Source organism: Trachinotus anak, unplaced genomic scaffold (genome assembly GCF_046630095.1).
Source record: "Trachinotus anak isolate AG129_WGS33_773 ecotype Australia unplaced genomic scaffold, CSIRO_AGI_Tana_v1 ptg000008l, whole genome shotgun sequence".
Lineage (NCBI taxonomy): Eukaryota > Metazoa > Chordata > Actinopteri > Carangiformes > Carangidae > Trachinotus > Trachinotus anak.
In genome coordinates, this window is record NW_027273859.1 from 8,800,553 (window position 1) to 8,818,188 (window position 17,636).

General features: G+C 40.9%; 1 protein-coding gene across 1 annotated transcript; it reads left to right on the forward strand.

The window, feature by feature from the left end:
- The first annotated feature begins 6,272 nt into the window (after positions 1-6,272).
- On the forward strand, positions 6,273-17,636 carry angptl2b (angiopoietin-like 2b). Its single transcript, XM_071482356.1, has 5 exons — positions 6,273-6,734; positions 11,895-12,811; positions 14,893-15,086; positions 16,037-16,307; positions 16,417-17,636. Exons 2-5 carry the CDS (start codon positions 11,920-11,922, stop codon positions 16,614-16,616), a joined length of 1,557 nt encoding a protein of 518 aa, XP_071338457.1. The 5' UTR covers positions 6,273-6,734; positions 11,895-11,919; the 3' UTR covers positions 16,617-17,636.

Sequence of the window (17,636 nt, forward strand, 5' to 3'; positions counted from 1 at the left end):
AGGCTGGCTTGTTCAGAAATGAAACTGTTGCCTAATAAATGTCCAATAAGATTTGAGAGAGCCAAGAGGATGACATTTAAAGAGTGACCACACCTGCTATAAAAAAAATACCTGTCACTTAAATATGTGGGATGACAATAACAACATAACTGAGATCCAAGATTCATGACTTGAAGATGCGAACTTTCACTGCTAAGCATGCCCTGCCTGCTATATATTTATGTGCCTGCCTCACAGTTGCAGAACATCAAGTATCATAAAGTCTCAACAACATAAGGCACTTAGCAGAAATGACATATGTATTTTTCACAATAAGACCTATTATAGGGAATTATTTGTATTTGCACAAGCAATGGTCATTGGGCCAAAAAAGTAGGTCAACTATGCTGCTGTCATAATCCACACATAGTCACAAACTTCAGAGCTGAGCTTTCTGAAACCTGAACTCTACTACTGACAGCCTCCCCTGATGATAGAGCTGTATATGTTTACCATGAAAACTTCAGCTCTCTCCTCAGTTACAACTCTTTCCTCCTGAGCCTTTGACAGGCTGTCAAAGGTTGAAATCTACTCCTGTATAATACCCACACAGAACTGCTGTTCTTTTCCACCAGCATATGAGGTCGCACATTATATTTACAAGTCGATCTTAAATGGCACAAGCCTTTATTTGTTGTTCTCTGCTGCTTCCATGGTTCCGAAATCACAGCACCTGTTTAACAAGTCTTTATCTACTGAGCATGTTCCTTTGGATTCTTTCCCAATGATGTAAAGACGGCCCTCCTGTAAAACATGTCTGGAGACCATACGGTAAATCTTGAGCCCTCTTGACAAAAAGGTATTGTAACCTTGATCTTTAAATTCCATGCTACAAGGCATGGTGTCAAAAGTAATATATGCAGGATACTGAGCTGGTTTAGGGGTTAATGCTTGTTAATAAACAGGCTGCAAGAATAAACAACAGGAAAATTTAGTAACTTCTGAACTGTTTGAATCCACACAAATAAAAGTTGGTCACATGCTGCCTAGTGTTATTTGCAGCTCCAGCTTTGTTGGCGATATACTGTTAAATCACCGCATGAGTTATGTCGAGTGAATTTCAGACAAGGCCACACAGGTTGTTCATGCTTTCAACATACGACTAATGAAGTCTGAATGAAATCCTGTTACTCTGAATTCTCACACATTCCATATTTACTGGTCTCATTTGGCGGTTTCTGCAACAGTTGGGGTGAGCTTGACAAAATCCTGAGCCAGTCCCATTCTTTCCACTCAGATCATAAAACTCAAAATTTTCCTCCCAACAGAACAGTCCTTGTAGATCTAGCCACCACGCACACTGAGTCCTACACAGCAAGGCCATGGAATAATTAAGCAAACTCTTTCCATGCCACATCATGGAGGAAAATATTAATATTTCTATTTTGATACATTTATTACAGCACCAATAGATTCATAATATGGCCACGCAGAATAAACCTGCCGAAAAAGGTCTGTTATCACTATTGTAATATTCTTGTCAATCAAGCATGGATAACAAACATCAAGCGACCGTAGGCCAGGGGTGACGAGGTCAATACAGGTCACCAGAGAACCATCCATCATGGCTGGCAGACAGGGAGACATGCTGGCCTTGAACATACCCGTGTTTAAACAAAGGTCACTATGGTGGCCTCACACAGTAAGCCACTCATATTAGGTACATATACTGACAGCCAAAACACAACCTCTCTATATCTGATCCCTTTCATGAAAACACACAAAAGGGATTAAGCATTGCAAACACAAATTTGAGCGGCAATGAGCGTTTGTATGAAACTATGGACAACTGTGTCGTTTGACTTTCAGCTGTACAACTAACATGTTTATGTCGATATCAACCAAAGCTGGAAGTAACTAACTGCATTCATGGCTCTTAACTGAGTAGCTTTTTGGTGTATTTCATAGCTTTTTTCAGAAGTGCCACCACTCTAAAAACATTTGACACTTGACACCTGTAGAGCTTCAGTATCTGCCAGTAACAGTCAGTCAGTAAAAAAATAAACTTAAAAAAATAATTTTTCCCAATGAAAACAATCAAGTCTGTACTCTGTCCATTCATCATTTCAAGTTAAAAAAATAACATCCATCACTGTTCTCTCTTAATGGTTACTAATTATCAATAATAACAATGATTCCTATATAAACAGTGCTGTAACATTTCAAATCAAAGATTCTATTTCCAGTATTTCTGCCCTACCCCATCTTAGCTTTATTCAGAGGTAGGGGCATTTATTTATGGTAAATTGCATCTTTTTAACTCTACTATATTATCCTGCATTTGTCTTTCTGGTCTAGATATTATAAGGGTCTGGTATAGTAGATATAAGGCACGATTCTCAACCAACCAGAGCAGAGTTGCAAATTTGTTTGGGAATTTACACTAAAGTGCAAGTACAAATCTTATAGTCTCACAGTCCTGTGGCCCTGTCTTCTAGAGTGGCCTTGGTAAAAATTTAGTTCTAACATTATGCTCAAACTTGGTGTATTTTCCTAAATAAAGTTGTTTCATCAAATCACCACAAACTCAATGACATACTGTGCAGAAATCCTGGGGCCAGGTGGTGCAGTGTACTCCAATATAAGAGGGCTGGTTGGCTTCTAGTCATCTTGGAAAAACCTAATAAAGCTGCCGTCTATCGTGCACTGTGTGTATGATACTTGATGGGAACATTGAGGTAATAGGACCTCAACAGAACTTTTTTGCCCCAAACTGGGATATCTTTCCTCTTCATATTTATATTATGTTTTTCTTATAATCGAATTCTGCTGATAAATTTTTCACACTTATTTGTAATCTGTCACTGCTCAGGTGAAACTGGTTAATAGCGAGCTTTACATACTGAAGTTGGAGAAATTTATTCCACAGCTATTACAGTGTGCGGTTCTTCTATTAGTGTGTGGCTAATCCAACTTTAAGTTGTCCACCTTAGAAACTTTAGATTTTAATACTTTATAACATTGTTTTGGTTTAAAGATTTGTTCATTCTCTGCAGAAGATTTCATAAATCCAGCTCGAAAGTGATAAAAACTATGATGTCATGCTTTTCCTTGCTCTAAAAAGAGGCACGTTGTTGCCGAAACATTAGCTCATGGAAAAAAGTTTATGCTGAATATCTGTCATTCTACAGTGCTTCTACTTTCTTTACAAACGTACATTTGTTTTCTATCCAACAGTATTTTCTCTTGAGAAGGGCACTGCAGTCATAATGAACAACATCAACATGAGGGCAGATTATGATTTGCAGGTTACACTGGTATTTTTTTCATATTTTAATATTTGAAACATTTGAATTCTAATTTTAAAATGCTGTGCTGATCTAAAAAAGCTGCATTTGACAAAGGCTCACTACTCTTTCTTCTCTTCTTCATGTCTGTGTGTGCTTGTTTTGTTTAAAGAGGATGAATAATACAATTCACTAATTTAGCAGTACGGCTATTTTTTAGTAATCTCAATGACCTGGTACACAACCACACAACTATCTTTCAACATGCTCCTTCATTCACTCATATAGAAACTCATCTGTGAAACATTTCCAACGTGAAGCCACTTCCCGTGATCTCTCACATGTGGTGTGAGGAGCTTTAAAATGCATTGATTGGTTACCATTTCAATATGGTGGTAACATTTTCTCCCTGACATTTTTGTGATCGGTGCTCCTCCACCTGCTGCGGATTAGAGATGGAAAGAGAACTAATCACTGCACCAACACCATGGTTTTGGACGAGACCCAATGAATCACTCAACACATTCAACCTTGAACAGCAGATCAGCTTCCCAGCCTCCGGGTAAGAGCTTCATTCACCAGTTAGCTGCAAAGTCAGCTACAGTTATCATGTAGGAAAGGAAAAAGAAGGAGAGTATAAACAATTGAATAATACCAGTTCAGTAAAACATGTGATGCAGGAGAGCTGATATTTAGTCACATTTTCTTTGATCAAAAAATCTCTTTAAAGGATTAACTTGTCAAATGTGCGACCGGTCCCTCAGTCTGGCTTAATCTTGGATGTTACGAAATGAGTTTGTCCACGTCATGCTGGTACAATATCTTCTGCCAGGAACTTTGTCTCATGAAGCCAGTTGTACATTCTTGCTGTGTCATTAGAGGAACCATTTTGCTGCCTCCTTTCAGTAAAGGAAGAACCTGAAGCAAATGTGGGAAAAAAAAAAAAAAATCAACAACCATCTGCCTTTAAATACCGAATGAGACATGATCTGAACAAAGAAATCATACACAAATGTGAAACTAATATAATCTTCCACGAGAACTACGTTTATTGCAGTGATGAAGTTCCTCATATAGATATTTCACTTTTGTAAACTACAGTAATCTCTTTCTTTCACTGTAGCTGAAAGCAACAGTCAGCACTTTAGTAGTTTACAATATTTTCTTCCACTTACAATTAAATTATGCACCAAGGATGTTACAGCTACTGATATCAGAAAGGTTAAATGCTACCTATTGTAAATAGCTTTTCCAGTCTTACTACATTTGGTTACATAGTGCATGGGAACATTTCCCCAAAGAAGTAGTATGACTGTTTTATGACCGGAGGATTCCTTGATAAAAAGCACATGAATGCACACTGTACAAGAGCCTGGATTTCAGTGATGCAGTGAGGCCAATATTTAAATCTACAGGCTTAAAGGGAATTGTATATAGAAATTTGAAACTATGGAAAATGCTGATTGTACCGTATACAATCAGTAGGGGCACTTGAAGAGCTGTACACACAGTAGAAAACAAAGAACGTAGCCTGGACGTTGGCACATGAGAGAGACGTGCAACTGTCTCTCATTCAGTTAATTTTTTTCCTTCCTTTCCTATTTAAAACACATCAGAACACTTTCAGAGTTTATAGTTAACACACATAAAAGTTAGTAACCATCTGTAACGTATTTAATGTTTATTCTCTGGAGAGGAGAATCGTCCTGTGCATTGTAAAACAAACTCCACAGCCAAACTTGGAAATTTTATTAAACACAAAGCTACTATAAAACACGTGAGTAAATGTTTTTCTCAATCATTTGGCATAAATTGGGACTTGATAGGATGACTACCGTTGGGTGCAGGACTGATGACTAATTTTTATTTATTCAGGGCTAAAAGCCAATTAAAAGTAACTATGTTGCCCATCTGGTGTTACAGATTAGGTCCAGACACTTTAACTGAAATAAGTGAAACAGCAGTTGATACCAAATTTAGAAATTATAGTTTAATAGCTGCTTGACATGTATAAATTCTTCTGTAATTACGCATGTAGAAAAATGCAACTCTGAAGTGTCTATCTGCACTGAATAGAAAACTATTAAATACTCAATCTTAACAAAAAGACGAAATCCAGCCACAACTTTAACGTCTGGACAACTTTACTCTTATTGAAAAGAGGAAGACAAGATAAAAACAGCAGCCAAGGCAACTGTATCTAAAAGCCAAGTCTTTGCTTGAGAAATTCATAGACAATTGGCAGGACTGTCCATACTCTGACAGGACAACGTGTTTCAAATCCTATCGTCCACCAACACACATGGACACAAATAAGTACAGCTCTGCTTTTGAAGAAATGATGCAATTATCCCCCAGCTAGATGTAGTTCAAGTGTGCTGCACTATACAGAGCCCCGCCTGTTCGAGACATCTCACCTCCAGGCTATAAACCAGGGTCAGCAGTCGCTCACCCAGACCTGGTCTAAGTCAAACACCTGAATCTGCTTCCTATCTGTCAGCGTCTCTCCGTCTCTCTGAGAGCAAGTGTTCATTCACACCCAATTAGGATCTGATCAGTGTAACATCAGTGCTGTCCACCACCAGAAGAGCCATGCGGTCCAAGCCAAAAATAGTGGTAGTGGTGGTAAACCAGTGGCCAGGGGGCAGGGGGTTGGAAATCTGAGAAGTGTGTGTGCATGTGTGTGTGTTTGTGTGTGTGTGTGTGTATGGCTTGTGTAGTGCATGCTTGTGGATCTCTTTTGTGCCATGGGGAGGAGGGGTGGAGAAAGAAGGCTGTTGCTTTAAACAAGAATGTGTTCATTTTAAGAGAGAGGGGGAGGCTCTGAGCTCAATTTGTCTGCCTACTGAAACACTGCTTGAGGATTTCTCATCATTTAAAAGCACCAAGGAGGGGGGGGGGGAGAGAGAGAGAGAGAGAGAGAGACAGAGAGGGAGGGTGGAAGAGAGAGAGGGAGGGTAAGAGAGAGGTGCAGTTGAGAGAGACAGCCTCTTAGAGCTGTGAGGCAGAAGTGATGGATTCAACCCACAGAAAAGTGACAGTCTTCTCCTAACGGGCCACAGGCAGAGCATAACCTGCCCCGGACTCTCACCATTTCTCAGGAAACTACCCCCACCATCCAACTCAAGTTAACATTTGTCTCTTGAAAGTGTTCCAACTTTTTCAAGTGGATTTTGTAACAATCTACTCAATGTTTGCTGAAGAGTTTCTGGCAAGTTGTGCTTCTGCTGGCCTAATGACGGTCTTTTAATAATAGTCTTTAAAACACAGCTACCTCTTCACTGGTGGAGTGAGCTGAGGTGACAAAGAGTGAGTAACTAGACGGACAGAGCAGAGGGACGGGGAGAAGAGGACGCAGGGGTGCAGCTTTCACACTTGGGATGACTCTCTACCAGGAGAAACTTCAGTCAGCTCTGGCAGGAGGGCAAGGCAACTGAGGGAGCTTCATCAATACTCTACAGTTATCTCGTAAGCATGGTTTAACCTTTGACATATTCATATATTTATCTATCTTATATTGTTGGCTTATTTAAAAGGGATACTGCACGTGTACACAAATGACTTCCATCCTTTGTATTGATCAACTGTCCATGTTTGAAACAAATACTCTTACAGAGCAAATGATGACCTTTCTTGGCGAGACAAGTTGTTAGTGATCTCAGAATCAGTCCACCTAGTGACATTTCTAACATGATGGTGAAGCAGTTTTTTCTGTAATTTTATTTAACTGACTGAAGTCAGACTTTGGCTGTTCCCTCTCAAATTGCTGCACTTTACATGATGGTTTTATGTGATCTTGAGTTCAGCAGTCGTCATGCAGCATTTGTTATCTGACTCACTGTTGCCATTGTGCCATTGCACTTTCTGATGACTAACCAGACAGATGGCTCTGATAGACTTGGTTGAGGAGGGTTAATTTAGCGCATAGGGAGGCTGGAGAGCAGCCTCTTTAGGCTAAGCACTTCTTTGCTACTGATCAAACACTTGGCTTGTCAAAACACAGGACCCTAAAGGTGTAAAATGAAGGCACATGGCCAGTGAGGAGGGTGTCTAGAAGATGAGATACAGCAATAGCCTTGAGTTTAACATGCTGACAGAGATTTATTTTCTAATATCTAAAAAGCACCATTCACTTCTAAAAAAGAAAAACAGATAACCTTCAGGATGTTCCTCTGGGCTCAGGAGGACAGGGAAGCAGGCGGTTGAATCCCGTCTTTGTTTCTGTTGCCAGGGTAGTGTTTGGATAAGGGGGCTTTGAGGTAGAATGCAGGAACTTATCGAAACAATTCCTGAGACCCCCTGCCTCCCTGTCTGACTCAGATCACAAGTGAGGTACAGACGAAGTAGTGAGAGACACGGAACGAAAACTTTAACTCTCCCGCTGAATGGAGAGTCAAAACAAACACTGTCCAGTACCATCAGACTGAGCAGGTAGTTGAGGTTAATCATGTTCCAAATGTCATGTTCCACGCTTACAAGGATTACATGCTTGAGGAAAGAATGAGGTCACCCTCAAGGTAAAGTAATAGTGCAGATTACCATGAGCAAATTGAATTTGACTCTGATCCAACACATATTGGGTGTCATGCAGGAGACTCTGCCAGTTCTCAGCGGAGTTGCCGCTAATTTGAACATGCAGCACAAAACCATCCTGCAAAGTGTCCGCTTCTTTTTAGCTACTGACAAATTAGGTGCTTTGTAGTTGTGTTGTAATCTCCTGCTGTGGATGATGATGATGTGATTATGAAGCATTCACACAGAAAGTAGGACACTGGGAATAAATTGGGGTCAGTAGATACAGTATGTCTTGTAGGTATGGCGCACATAAGGAGTAGTGGTCCTGCGTCTGAAGGGTCTAGCGCTCTCCGTCTGCCACCACCGCTGACTCTCCATGTGTGTATGGCAGCTCACTCTAATGAGGTGACGAAGAATGTGAAGAATGCCATGCTCACGCTGAAATGAGAGGGGCTGGGGAGCGAGACATCAGCCTGTCTGAGCAAGGCTGCCCACCTTCTAATTAATATGTGCTGAGCATGACCAAAAAGGCTGGAGCGCAACTCTGGTCAGAGACACACTGACCTACCCGCTGCACCTGCCTATCACACATGATTTAACATTGAGTGAAATCCAGGAGGATGAGTCATGTAAACACAGATTTACCACCTGAAGATAGTAAAACCAAAACATTTTGGTGTGAAGCAGACTTGAAGAAATTACACAAGAGGAACTGTCATTCAAATTTTGATGAGAGTGGTTATTCACTACATCATTCGTCCTCAGGCCCTGAGAAGACTAGACATACACTACCGGTCAAAAATTTCAGTACAAATTTTCAGTACAAATTTGGCAGCTGTTAATTACATTTACACAATTCAATGTCTCAGTGTTTCTGAAATTAAAGCATCGAACAAATAAATAATTAGAGATTTTAAAACTGAGGAATCATGGAATCTTCTTGTTGAACAAAACATTTTTGGCTCATCAAGCAGCTGAACTAACTCGTGATGCTCTTCCTCCAATGGACTATCATATGTTGCTCAGAAAGTTCATCCTAACACTGTTGCAGAAGTTCCCACAATGTGTTGCACTTGCAGCTTGCTTTGCTTTCACCTTCTGTCTGGTTAAGACCAAATGAGGAACTACTTCCTGCAACATTGTCCAAATAATATCTTTTTAAAAAGGTTTTAGTTTTGACCTTTTGAACCTTTTTTACCATTTACCTTTTTTACCATTTAAGGTTTTTCAATGGACTTGAACTGCTTACATTTCAAAATGGGATGATCTAAAACTTTCGACCGTTAGTGTATATGACACTTCTCAACACCAGTTAATCACTGCAACTAGTGGCTGGTCAATAGCAGCTTGTTAAAGTGAACTGATGTTAGGACAATAATGAGCTGTGGAGGCTGTTAACAGCTAAGTCTGAGGAGGAGGAGGCTTTCTGTTGTTCCCTCTGGCAGACTGTGGATGGGTTAATAACAGGCTGTCTGTGCCGGGGCAGATGGGACTCTCCCTGGTCCCTGGGAGACTGAGCCCAACAAGTGTTGTTATTTGAAAACATGCATTAACCGAAAAACATTCACAGACACGCACATACCGCATATGCTCACACACAAACACACGTTTCATCACAAGCTGCAAACATTTTCCCCTCAGCTTTGAAGTGTAGTGAAGCCTAGAGCAGGAGATTCCGGGCTAACAACGTCCAACGTGGGACTCCTCAGCAGCAGGGGCAAATCACACAGCACTTCTCAGAGACAGAGCTCATGTTCCAGGGGGAAAAACCACAGGAGCCACTGGCCAAATACAGTCATCAGTACATTACAAGGGACAGACCCTGGGCTGCTCTATTATGTTGGTATGAGCTCACTTGTACGATATTATTAGTGATTTCTTCAGGGTCTGTTCTATAAGACAGTTTCAGTTTTCACTGATAATAATTATCTTTTTGCATGGTGTGTAAAATATTTGACATGGAAGTCTCTGCATCAATCAGCATTTGCTGAGGTGACGTCATACAGCCAGGCTTTGTTAGCAGGATTAGTACCATGAAAGATCTCTCACTGTGCTGACAGAAGCTAGCGTCATGGTAAATTTGAAACAGAAACAACACTCTTCTTTTTTTTTTAAGTTCATACTCCAGCTGAGGACTACTTTTAGGTATTGTTTTGAGAAAATACATGGAAGAATCAGACCTTATGTTCTTCTGGACTGTAGGTGATTTTTTTTGACCCGGCCAGGTAAACTATAATTACAAAAAGGCTGACAGGTTACATACAGTGTGAAAACCACCTCTTTAATGCATGTTTTTTCCAGTAAGAGTGTTTACACATTCTATTCTAGACAGATAAAACCAGAAGGGTCGAATGTGCCAGGGGTCATGTTCTTGGAGAGCGCTGCATTTCTCTTCTCCATGTCTCCAACCTAATGTGCTGGCAGCACGCCCGGATTAACGAGACAAAAACATTTCTGCTCTCTTCCCAATTTTTGTGCTGAACATTATACGGTAGATTATCTTTCACACAGAGATAAGCTATAACAAATGTGTGAATGCGTGAGGGAAGTCCTCATAAGATTGGCTATGCTTACGCAGCTCTTCAAAACCAAGCCAATATAGGCCTCTCTATAATGCTTTCTGATTAGAAAGGCCCCTCTTGACTCTGGGGAGGTGTTACACAGAACCCCTCTGTAATCCAATATGCAGCAGCTTTCAATTAAGGTGCCCCGGGAGTTCAAAGCCTTGTTATCCTTACACAGGAGTTACATTCTCCGAAGCACTGAGTGGCATCCCCTTCTGAGTGGCATCCACTTCTAATAACACCACATCATCTTCAAAAACTGTCTGCACTTATTTCTCCTCTAAAAATGTCTACACTATGAATTCAGTTAAGCATCTCATTCTCAATAACTCTTCAGAAAAGTTATTGGTTATGCTAGAAGGTCCAGTTATGGAGGGAGATAATTTAAGCGAGAAATAAAAGTAACTAATCCAAACAGCAATATATATATATATATATATATATATAAGATTTAATCAGATATTAACACTGAGACAGATAATGACAATGTTATGTAACCTCCCTAATTAGATGAAGTAAGCTTTTCATCTAATACTAAAACAGAAACAGACATGCTCAAACTGGATATATAAATCACAATTAATTGCCTTTCAGCGTCTGAATGCAACTAATTTCCCTCTTTTCTTAAGGGCTATCATAGCACTGATGCAACACCATCAATATTTAAAGCACTTCCACGAACAGCATCATCTGGTAGTGCCTCAAATTTTCCATAAGCAAAAGATGTCCAGGCCTGCAGAAGGGAGCAGATAGGAGTGTTTCTTTGTGTCAGGGACAAGCAGTGGCAGTCTCCCAAAGAGAACCTGAGCCAGCACAGCAAACTAAGATAAACACACTCCCCTAACAGCAGTGTAACTGACTAAAGAGTTCAGCACATCATTAGACAACAGAAATATTTTTCTTAGGGCCAGTGAGGGGATTAGTAACTTTCAAACAGCATGTACTGCATGTATTTGATAGTGGAAAGCTGATTTAAACAGACCTGGATTAAGCCCAGATGAATTAAATTAATTACATGTAAAAGCCACTGGGAACAACAGTGTACGCTCATGCCAGTCCAGTGTAGCAACCATGAGATTCCTGATTTATGTATTACACATGAATATATTCATTTCCTGTCATGGAAAATCACAGCAGCCACCGAGGCACTCTGCAGGGCAAGTGGGCGATTTCCTTTGAGATATAATCTTTTTCGGTAGCCCATATTTTAGGGAACTGTAATGACCTCCAGCCCTGCTTAGGTGGAGATGTGTTTGCACAGGATGACTGTGTCTGCCTGCTGCTGGCAGGTAATGAAGGATAGAACCAGTATATCCTGATAGACAGCCTTCTTCTGGTCTCAATCAGCATAGCCGTGCAGGACTGCATTGATGTCCTGTCAAAATGCATGCAGTCCAATCCTGAGAGCTTTGAATCATGGGCAGAATAGGTGGTGTGCAGGCACTGAATGCTCACACAACCTTGTGCTTACCGATGACATAAGTAAGTCAGTTATGAAAGTGTTTTTTTATATTTTTATATTCTCCATTTTCTTACTAATTCTCCTCAGGCTTTGGTGAGTTGGATACACACTCATGGAGACCCCTTCAATGGTCCTGCTGGGGATCCTTCTTGTTTATGGACTAGCCTGTGGTGTCCAGCAGACTCAGGGGAGTCCATCAGACAGCAGCCATGGCAGGGAACGGACCCAGGAATTTGAGAGCAGTGAAGATGGTTTAGAGAGAGAGTTTCTCTATGCTGGAAGGAGCAAGCGTGCTGCAGCTGACCAACAGCAGGACAAGTGCTCCTACACTTTCATTGTGCCTCAACAAAAAGTGACTGGAGCCATCTGTGTTAACTCCAAGGAGCCCGAGGCCATGCTGGAGAATAGGGTCAACAAACAAGAGTTAGAGCTGCTAAACGTGGAGCTACAGAAACAAAAGAGGCAGATTGAGACCCTGCAGCAATTGGTAGAGGTGGATGGAGGTATTGTCAATGAGGTCAAGCTTCTGAGGAAGGAGAGCCGAAACATGAACTCCAGAGTCACTCAGCTGTACATGCAGCTGCTCCATGAGATCATCAGAAAGAGAGACAATGCCCTAGAACTGGCTCAGATGGAGAACAAGATCCTGAACCAAACCTCTGAGATGCAACAGCTAACCAGTCGATACAAAGATCTCGAGCACAAGTACCAGCACTTGGCTTCTTTGGCCACTAACCAATCAGCTCTTATTGTCTTGTTGGAGGAACAGTGCCAGAGTCGCCCTCCCCCTCGTCATGTGCCCGTGCCCCAGCCACGGCCTCAGCCTCAGCCTCAGCCACCTCCTCCATCACCACCTCTTAACAAGCCTTACCAGCCACCTGTCCTTCCCCGAATTAACAACCCAATCAGCAACGAGATCCAGAGTGACCAGAAGTCCCTACCGCCTCTTCTTCCAACAATGCCCACTGGCACACACAGCCCCTCCACCACTGACAAACCCTCTGGTGAGTCTAACAAAGTCTGATACAAGCTTTTATTTTCATGCATTCTTACCAAATGCACCAGTTGCCATCACAGTGGTCACAAACAAAGAACTGTGTGTCTGAGCTAACTATCGTGAACCTTTTAATCATTAATCACAAGACAACACCAAGCACCCATTCTTCCAGTCATAGCCAATTTAAATAAGTCCCACGTACTCCCAAAGCAAAGGGCTCTCATTGAGAACAAAAATTCTGTTGTCTACTGCCTTTTGAGATGCATATCATCTAATTGCCATGATTCAACCCACATACAAACACAAAGCATATTAGCAGGGCAAATACACGTGCATTAATGGATGGCTGGATCCAAGCCAATGGGGCTCTTGAACACATGGCAGTGGATGATAAAGCTTTAAAATTGATTTGAAGGGTGTTTTGTTGTATCTGTTGCGATGAATAGTCTATTACTGTTCCCTTTCATTAGAAGACTTAAGTTTTAAAATGGTGGAAAAAAGAACAAACTATTCCCAGCATACTGGGAGCTTTTTCCATTGACATGTTGTGCTACTGCTTGCCATTTCCACTGGGCTGCATGTGAACGGTAGCCTTTGTATGGGATATTTGAAAGGAGGCAAGTAATTTCCTGCCCACAGCCATGCAACTAACACCCCAAAAAGTTACATAAACCCTTGACACGAACAGAGCACTCCACACAATGCAGGGATAGAGGGAGGAAGAGAGAGACCTGAAAGGGCAATAGAGAGAAACAGAGGGATAGAGTCTATGAAAAGGGGAGGGGGTAAAGTAGGAACAGAACGAGATACCGCGAGTCGGTGATGTCATTTGTTCCACCAGGCAAGAATCAGTCATATGTTCCACTAAAGCGAGAGACTTTATCAGGCAGAACAGAGCAGGGCAGGGCAGGGCAGGGCAGCTCTCTGGATTGTATCTGCTCAACAGAGCCATTCCTGGAAATAAATGGGAGGTGGAAAATGGGCCAAAAGACAGGTATCATCCACGGTTATTTCATTAAACCAAAAACAACCTTGTTATTGAGACATCTGGCTAGTCCCTTACAGCTCTATATCAGCTGAGCAGGACCTCATGGCATGCGTATAATAACTGAAGTGCTTTGTTTCTTCTTTCATATCCCTCCTGCGTCTTAATGTGTCTTGCAAACTGTTGGGGCCACCCCTTTCCCTCACCTCTAACCCTTTGTGTGACCCCCTTTTCTCCTTTTTGTTTGTTTCCATTGTATTTAAACACTTTTTCACCGGGCCAGTTGGCAAACCACATAAGTGTGAAATCCTGAGAACTGAAGCACTTTCACAGCCAATTGAAGCAGGGGAGCCAGGTGCCCCATTAGTGTTTTTCCATATCTATTGGGTTTGGAATTTCGGGTAAATTCATAATGGCACATGGGAAAATTAGGTTTCTCTGATTCACACCATGAAATACAGTAAAGCAATCCAGACCTTGTATAAAATCTCTCTTTTGGATGAAATGTAATGCTGCGGAATAATGCAGGGTTGATGCTGGATTACTGTTATCAATATTACTCTCCTTAAACAAGCTGTTGTGTCCAATTAAGTTTTTTTCGGCTTTAAACAAGAAATACATCTTCCTTATTTACTATAATATTGGAAACAAAATTCAACAGACTTACTGGCAGAGAATTGCAGCTTTAGACAGAGATTTACAAGCTGCCCTTAAATTTAGTCCCGGAAATCCTCTATTGAAAATTACGTGTCTGTGTAATGTAAAACACAAAACCCTAAGTGAAAGTAAGTAAACTAATAACCCGCACTGTAAAGCATCACAGATGATTGAGAGTTTTTGCTCCTGTTTCATCATTCAGTAGTCAGGATTCCCTTTGCCCTCATGCCAGTGTTTCTTTTGGCTGCACAGCCGGCAGCCATTTCCCTTAAGAGAGGAGCAGCCAAAGTCAATTCTACTGTTAAAACGACAGCCTCTGCTGAAAAATGGGATTCCCCATGACAAAGCATAACAACTCCTTGTGTCGCTAGGGCTTTTTCTCTATTTCCTTTTCTTAACATTTGAGATACATAGCAACTGACTGGATTTTACATCTCTCTGTTAAGGTCCATTTAGGGATTGTCTGCAGGCTCTGGAGGATGGCCACACTGCTAGTGGCATGTACCTAGTGAAGCCAGAGAATGCCAACCGGCTTATGCAGGTGTGGTGTGACCAGAGACATGACCCAGGTGGCTGGACTGTGATCCAGAGGAGGGTGGACGGTTCTGTCAACTTTTTCAGGAACTGGGAGACGTACAAGGTGCGACAACCTCACACCAAATCAAGGACCACATAGTTCTGAGAGAAGCTGGCAGCTTATGTAGGTTGTCTTGACACTAACCAGATGTGAACCTGTAATGAATAGGTAATTGTTAAGCTTTCAAAGTGTCTGTGCAGTACTTGCCTCGGTCACTGCCACAGCCTTATGACTCATTAATTCCAGACCATCAGTTGGAATGACTTCACACTAAAATAAAAAATGTGGAAATATTGGACTTTAATGTCAGATTAGTTGGTTGTGTCAGCAGTCCTAATGTTTCTTTTTGAATATTGCCTCAGAGGGTATCTGATAAAGAGGGCTGTGGTGAACATAATTTTTACAGGGGGGATCTCATTTTCTTTATCTTTTGAAAAGGAACCCCCTCTCACAGGGAAAAGCAGTTCATGAGTAAACATGTGTTTGCAGGCCAACAACTCACAAGGTTCCTGATTAAATCTTAGCTAAGGGCAACAATGGAGATATTTCCATGACTTTTACAAAAACCTTTAAACCACGAGATCTGAAATTGCATTTGTAGACTCATCAGGAGGGGTGTTTCCATGATTCAAAGCATGTGTAGGGTAGGGGTTACCACAAACCAACTAACAGTATGAACAGAGCCAGAACAAAGTGTAAGACAGCATCTAGTATGTTGGATTTCATTCTATATCACTCAATTCTGTTGTGTTTTCAATAAAAAAATAATAGTGGAAATCTGGACACCCGATGCAAGCTATAAACCTAACTCAGAGGGTCCATTTATAATAATGTTCCATGACAATAAACAACCTCATAGAAGAGCTAAACTCATAATTATCTCCAGAGCATGGGCAACGACCCTGAATCATCCCCTAGACATCCAAACTAACTGTTCAAAGCTTTTCAAAGAGCATTCACAAAGGATTTCTTAATCGTACTGATAATGTTTTTCTTATCACTGCACCTCACAGCAAGGGTTTGGCAATATTGACGGCGAGTACTGGCTGGGTCTGGAGAACATCTATTGGCTGACTAACCAGGGGAACTACAAGCTGCTGGTCACGCTGGAGGACTGGTCTGGCAGGAAGGTGTTTGCAGAGTATGCCAGCTTCAGAGTGGAGCCTGAAGCCGACTTCTACAAGCTAAGGGTGGGTCGTTACCATGGCAACGCTGGAGACTCCCTTACCTGGCATAACGGCAAACAGTTCACAACACTGGACAGAGACCATGATGCATATACAGGTAAAACCAAAAGTTTAAAGTGGATAAATCTTGGCAGCTTAAAACAAACAACTGAAACTATGTTAATGCACACAGTGTGACCGTTTTATTTCTTTGCCAATCTTTCTAGGAAACTGTGCCCACTACCAGAAGGGAGGCTGGTGGTACAACTCTTGTGCCCATTCAAATTTGAATGGAGTTTGGTATAGAGGAGGACACTACCGCAGCCGCTACCAAGATGGAGTCTACTGGGCTGAATTCAGAGGAGGGGCCTATTCCCTAAAGAAAGTACTCATGATGATCCGTCCAAACCCAAACACCTTCCACTAAGCTTACAAGGAGCACATATTGTACTGTATCTCTCACTAAACAAAAACCATTATAGCTCCTAACATCCATGCAAACTTTATCTTTTTCATTTTTAATAAAGACCAGATCAAGCACAAAAGAGAAAGAGGAAGATGATGTTTAAAGTGCAATAACAAAACATCAGGCTGATCATGCGAGGTACCTCCTGACAATTTAACACTGTTATTGTTATTCAGCTGTCTGTACCATTTGCCCCTTTTACATATAACTCATTAAAGACATGCTCATTGCTCAGGAGTTGTTTTGAATACACTGTCTATGATACAACACAAACCTGCTTAGTTGACAGTGCTCTCATTTGATCTGAGTGAGAAATACAATGTGAATCTAATTTGACATGAAAAGAACAGATCACAATTATTCAGCCAAGTTGCTTTGATAGCATCCCTACAATATATATCAAGTATGTATGATGTAAGTTTTTTTGTGTGTGTTTTTTTTTCAGTAATGAGCAAATGAGGTTGACACAGGAAATGTATCCAGTGATTTTAAATTTAATTCTAAATACATTCTTCCAGTGTATAATTTATCGTAACAGTAACATTTATTGTATAATACAGGGTTGATATGCAGGCCAGTTTTATCAATTACAACAAAATATACTGTAAAAAAATAGGGTAATTTTCTTTCTCTAAAATAAAGATAAAACCCTTAATATCAACAACTGAAATGATTAACAGTCTGTTTATGGAACATTTAAGAAATCAAAGAACAAAAATCAACTCACTACCAAAATTTGACGAGGTACATTCTTCAAAGACTTGTTTTTTTTTGTAATACTTGTTTTGAAATCTTGAACTGCTTCAACAGGTATCCACCAATTTGCTTGTATGAACCAAGCGCTGTATTTACTGTATAAATTTAGTGGTTTGTTGATGTCGATAGATCCAACATATTGCGTTTGTACATAAGATATTTGTAATATAATGTATTAAAACCTGTTATGTCACTAATAAGTTGCAATAAAATATGTACAGCTTA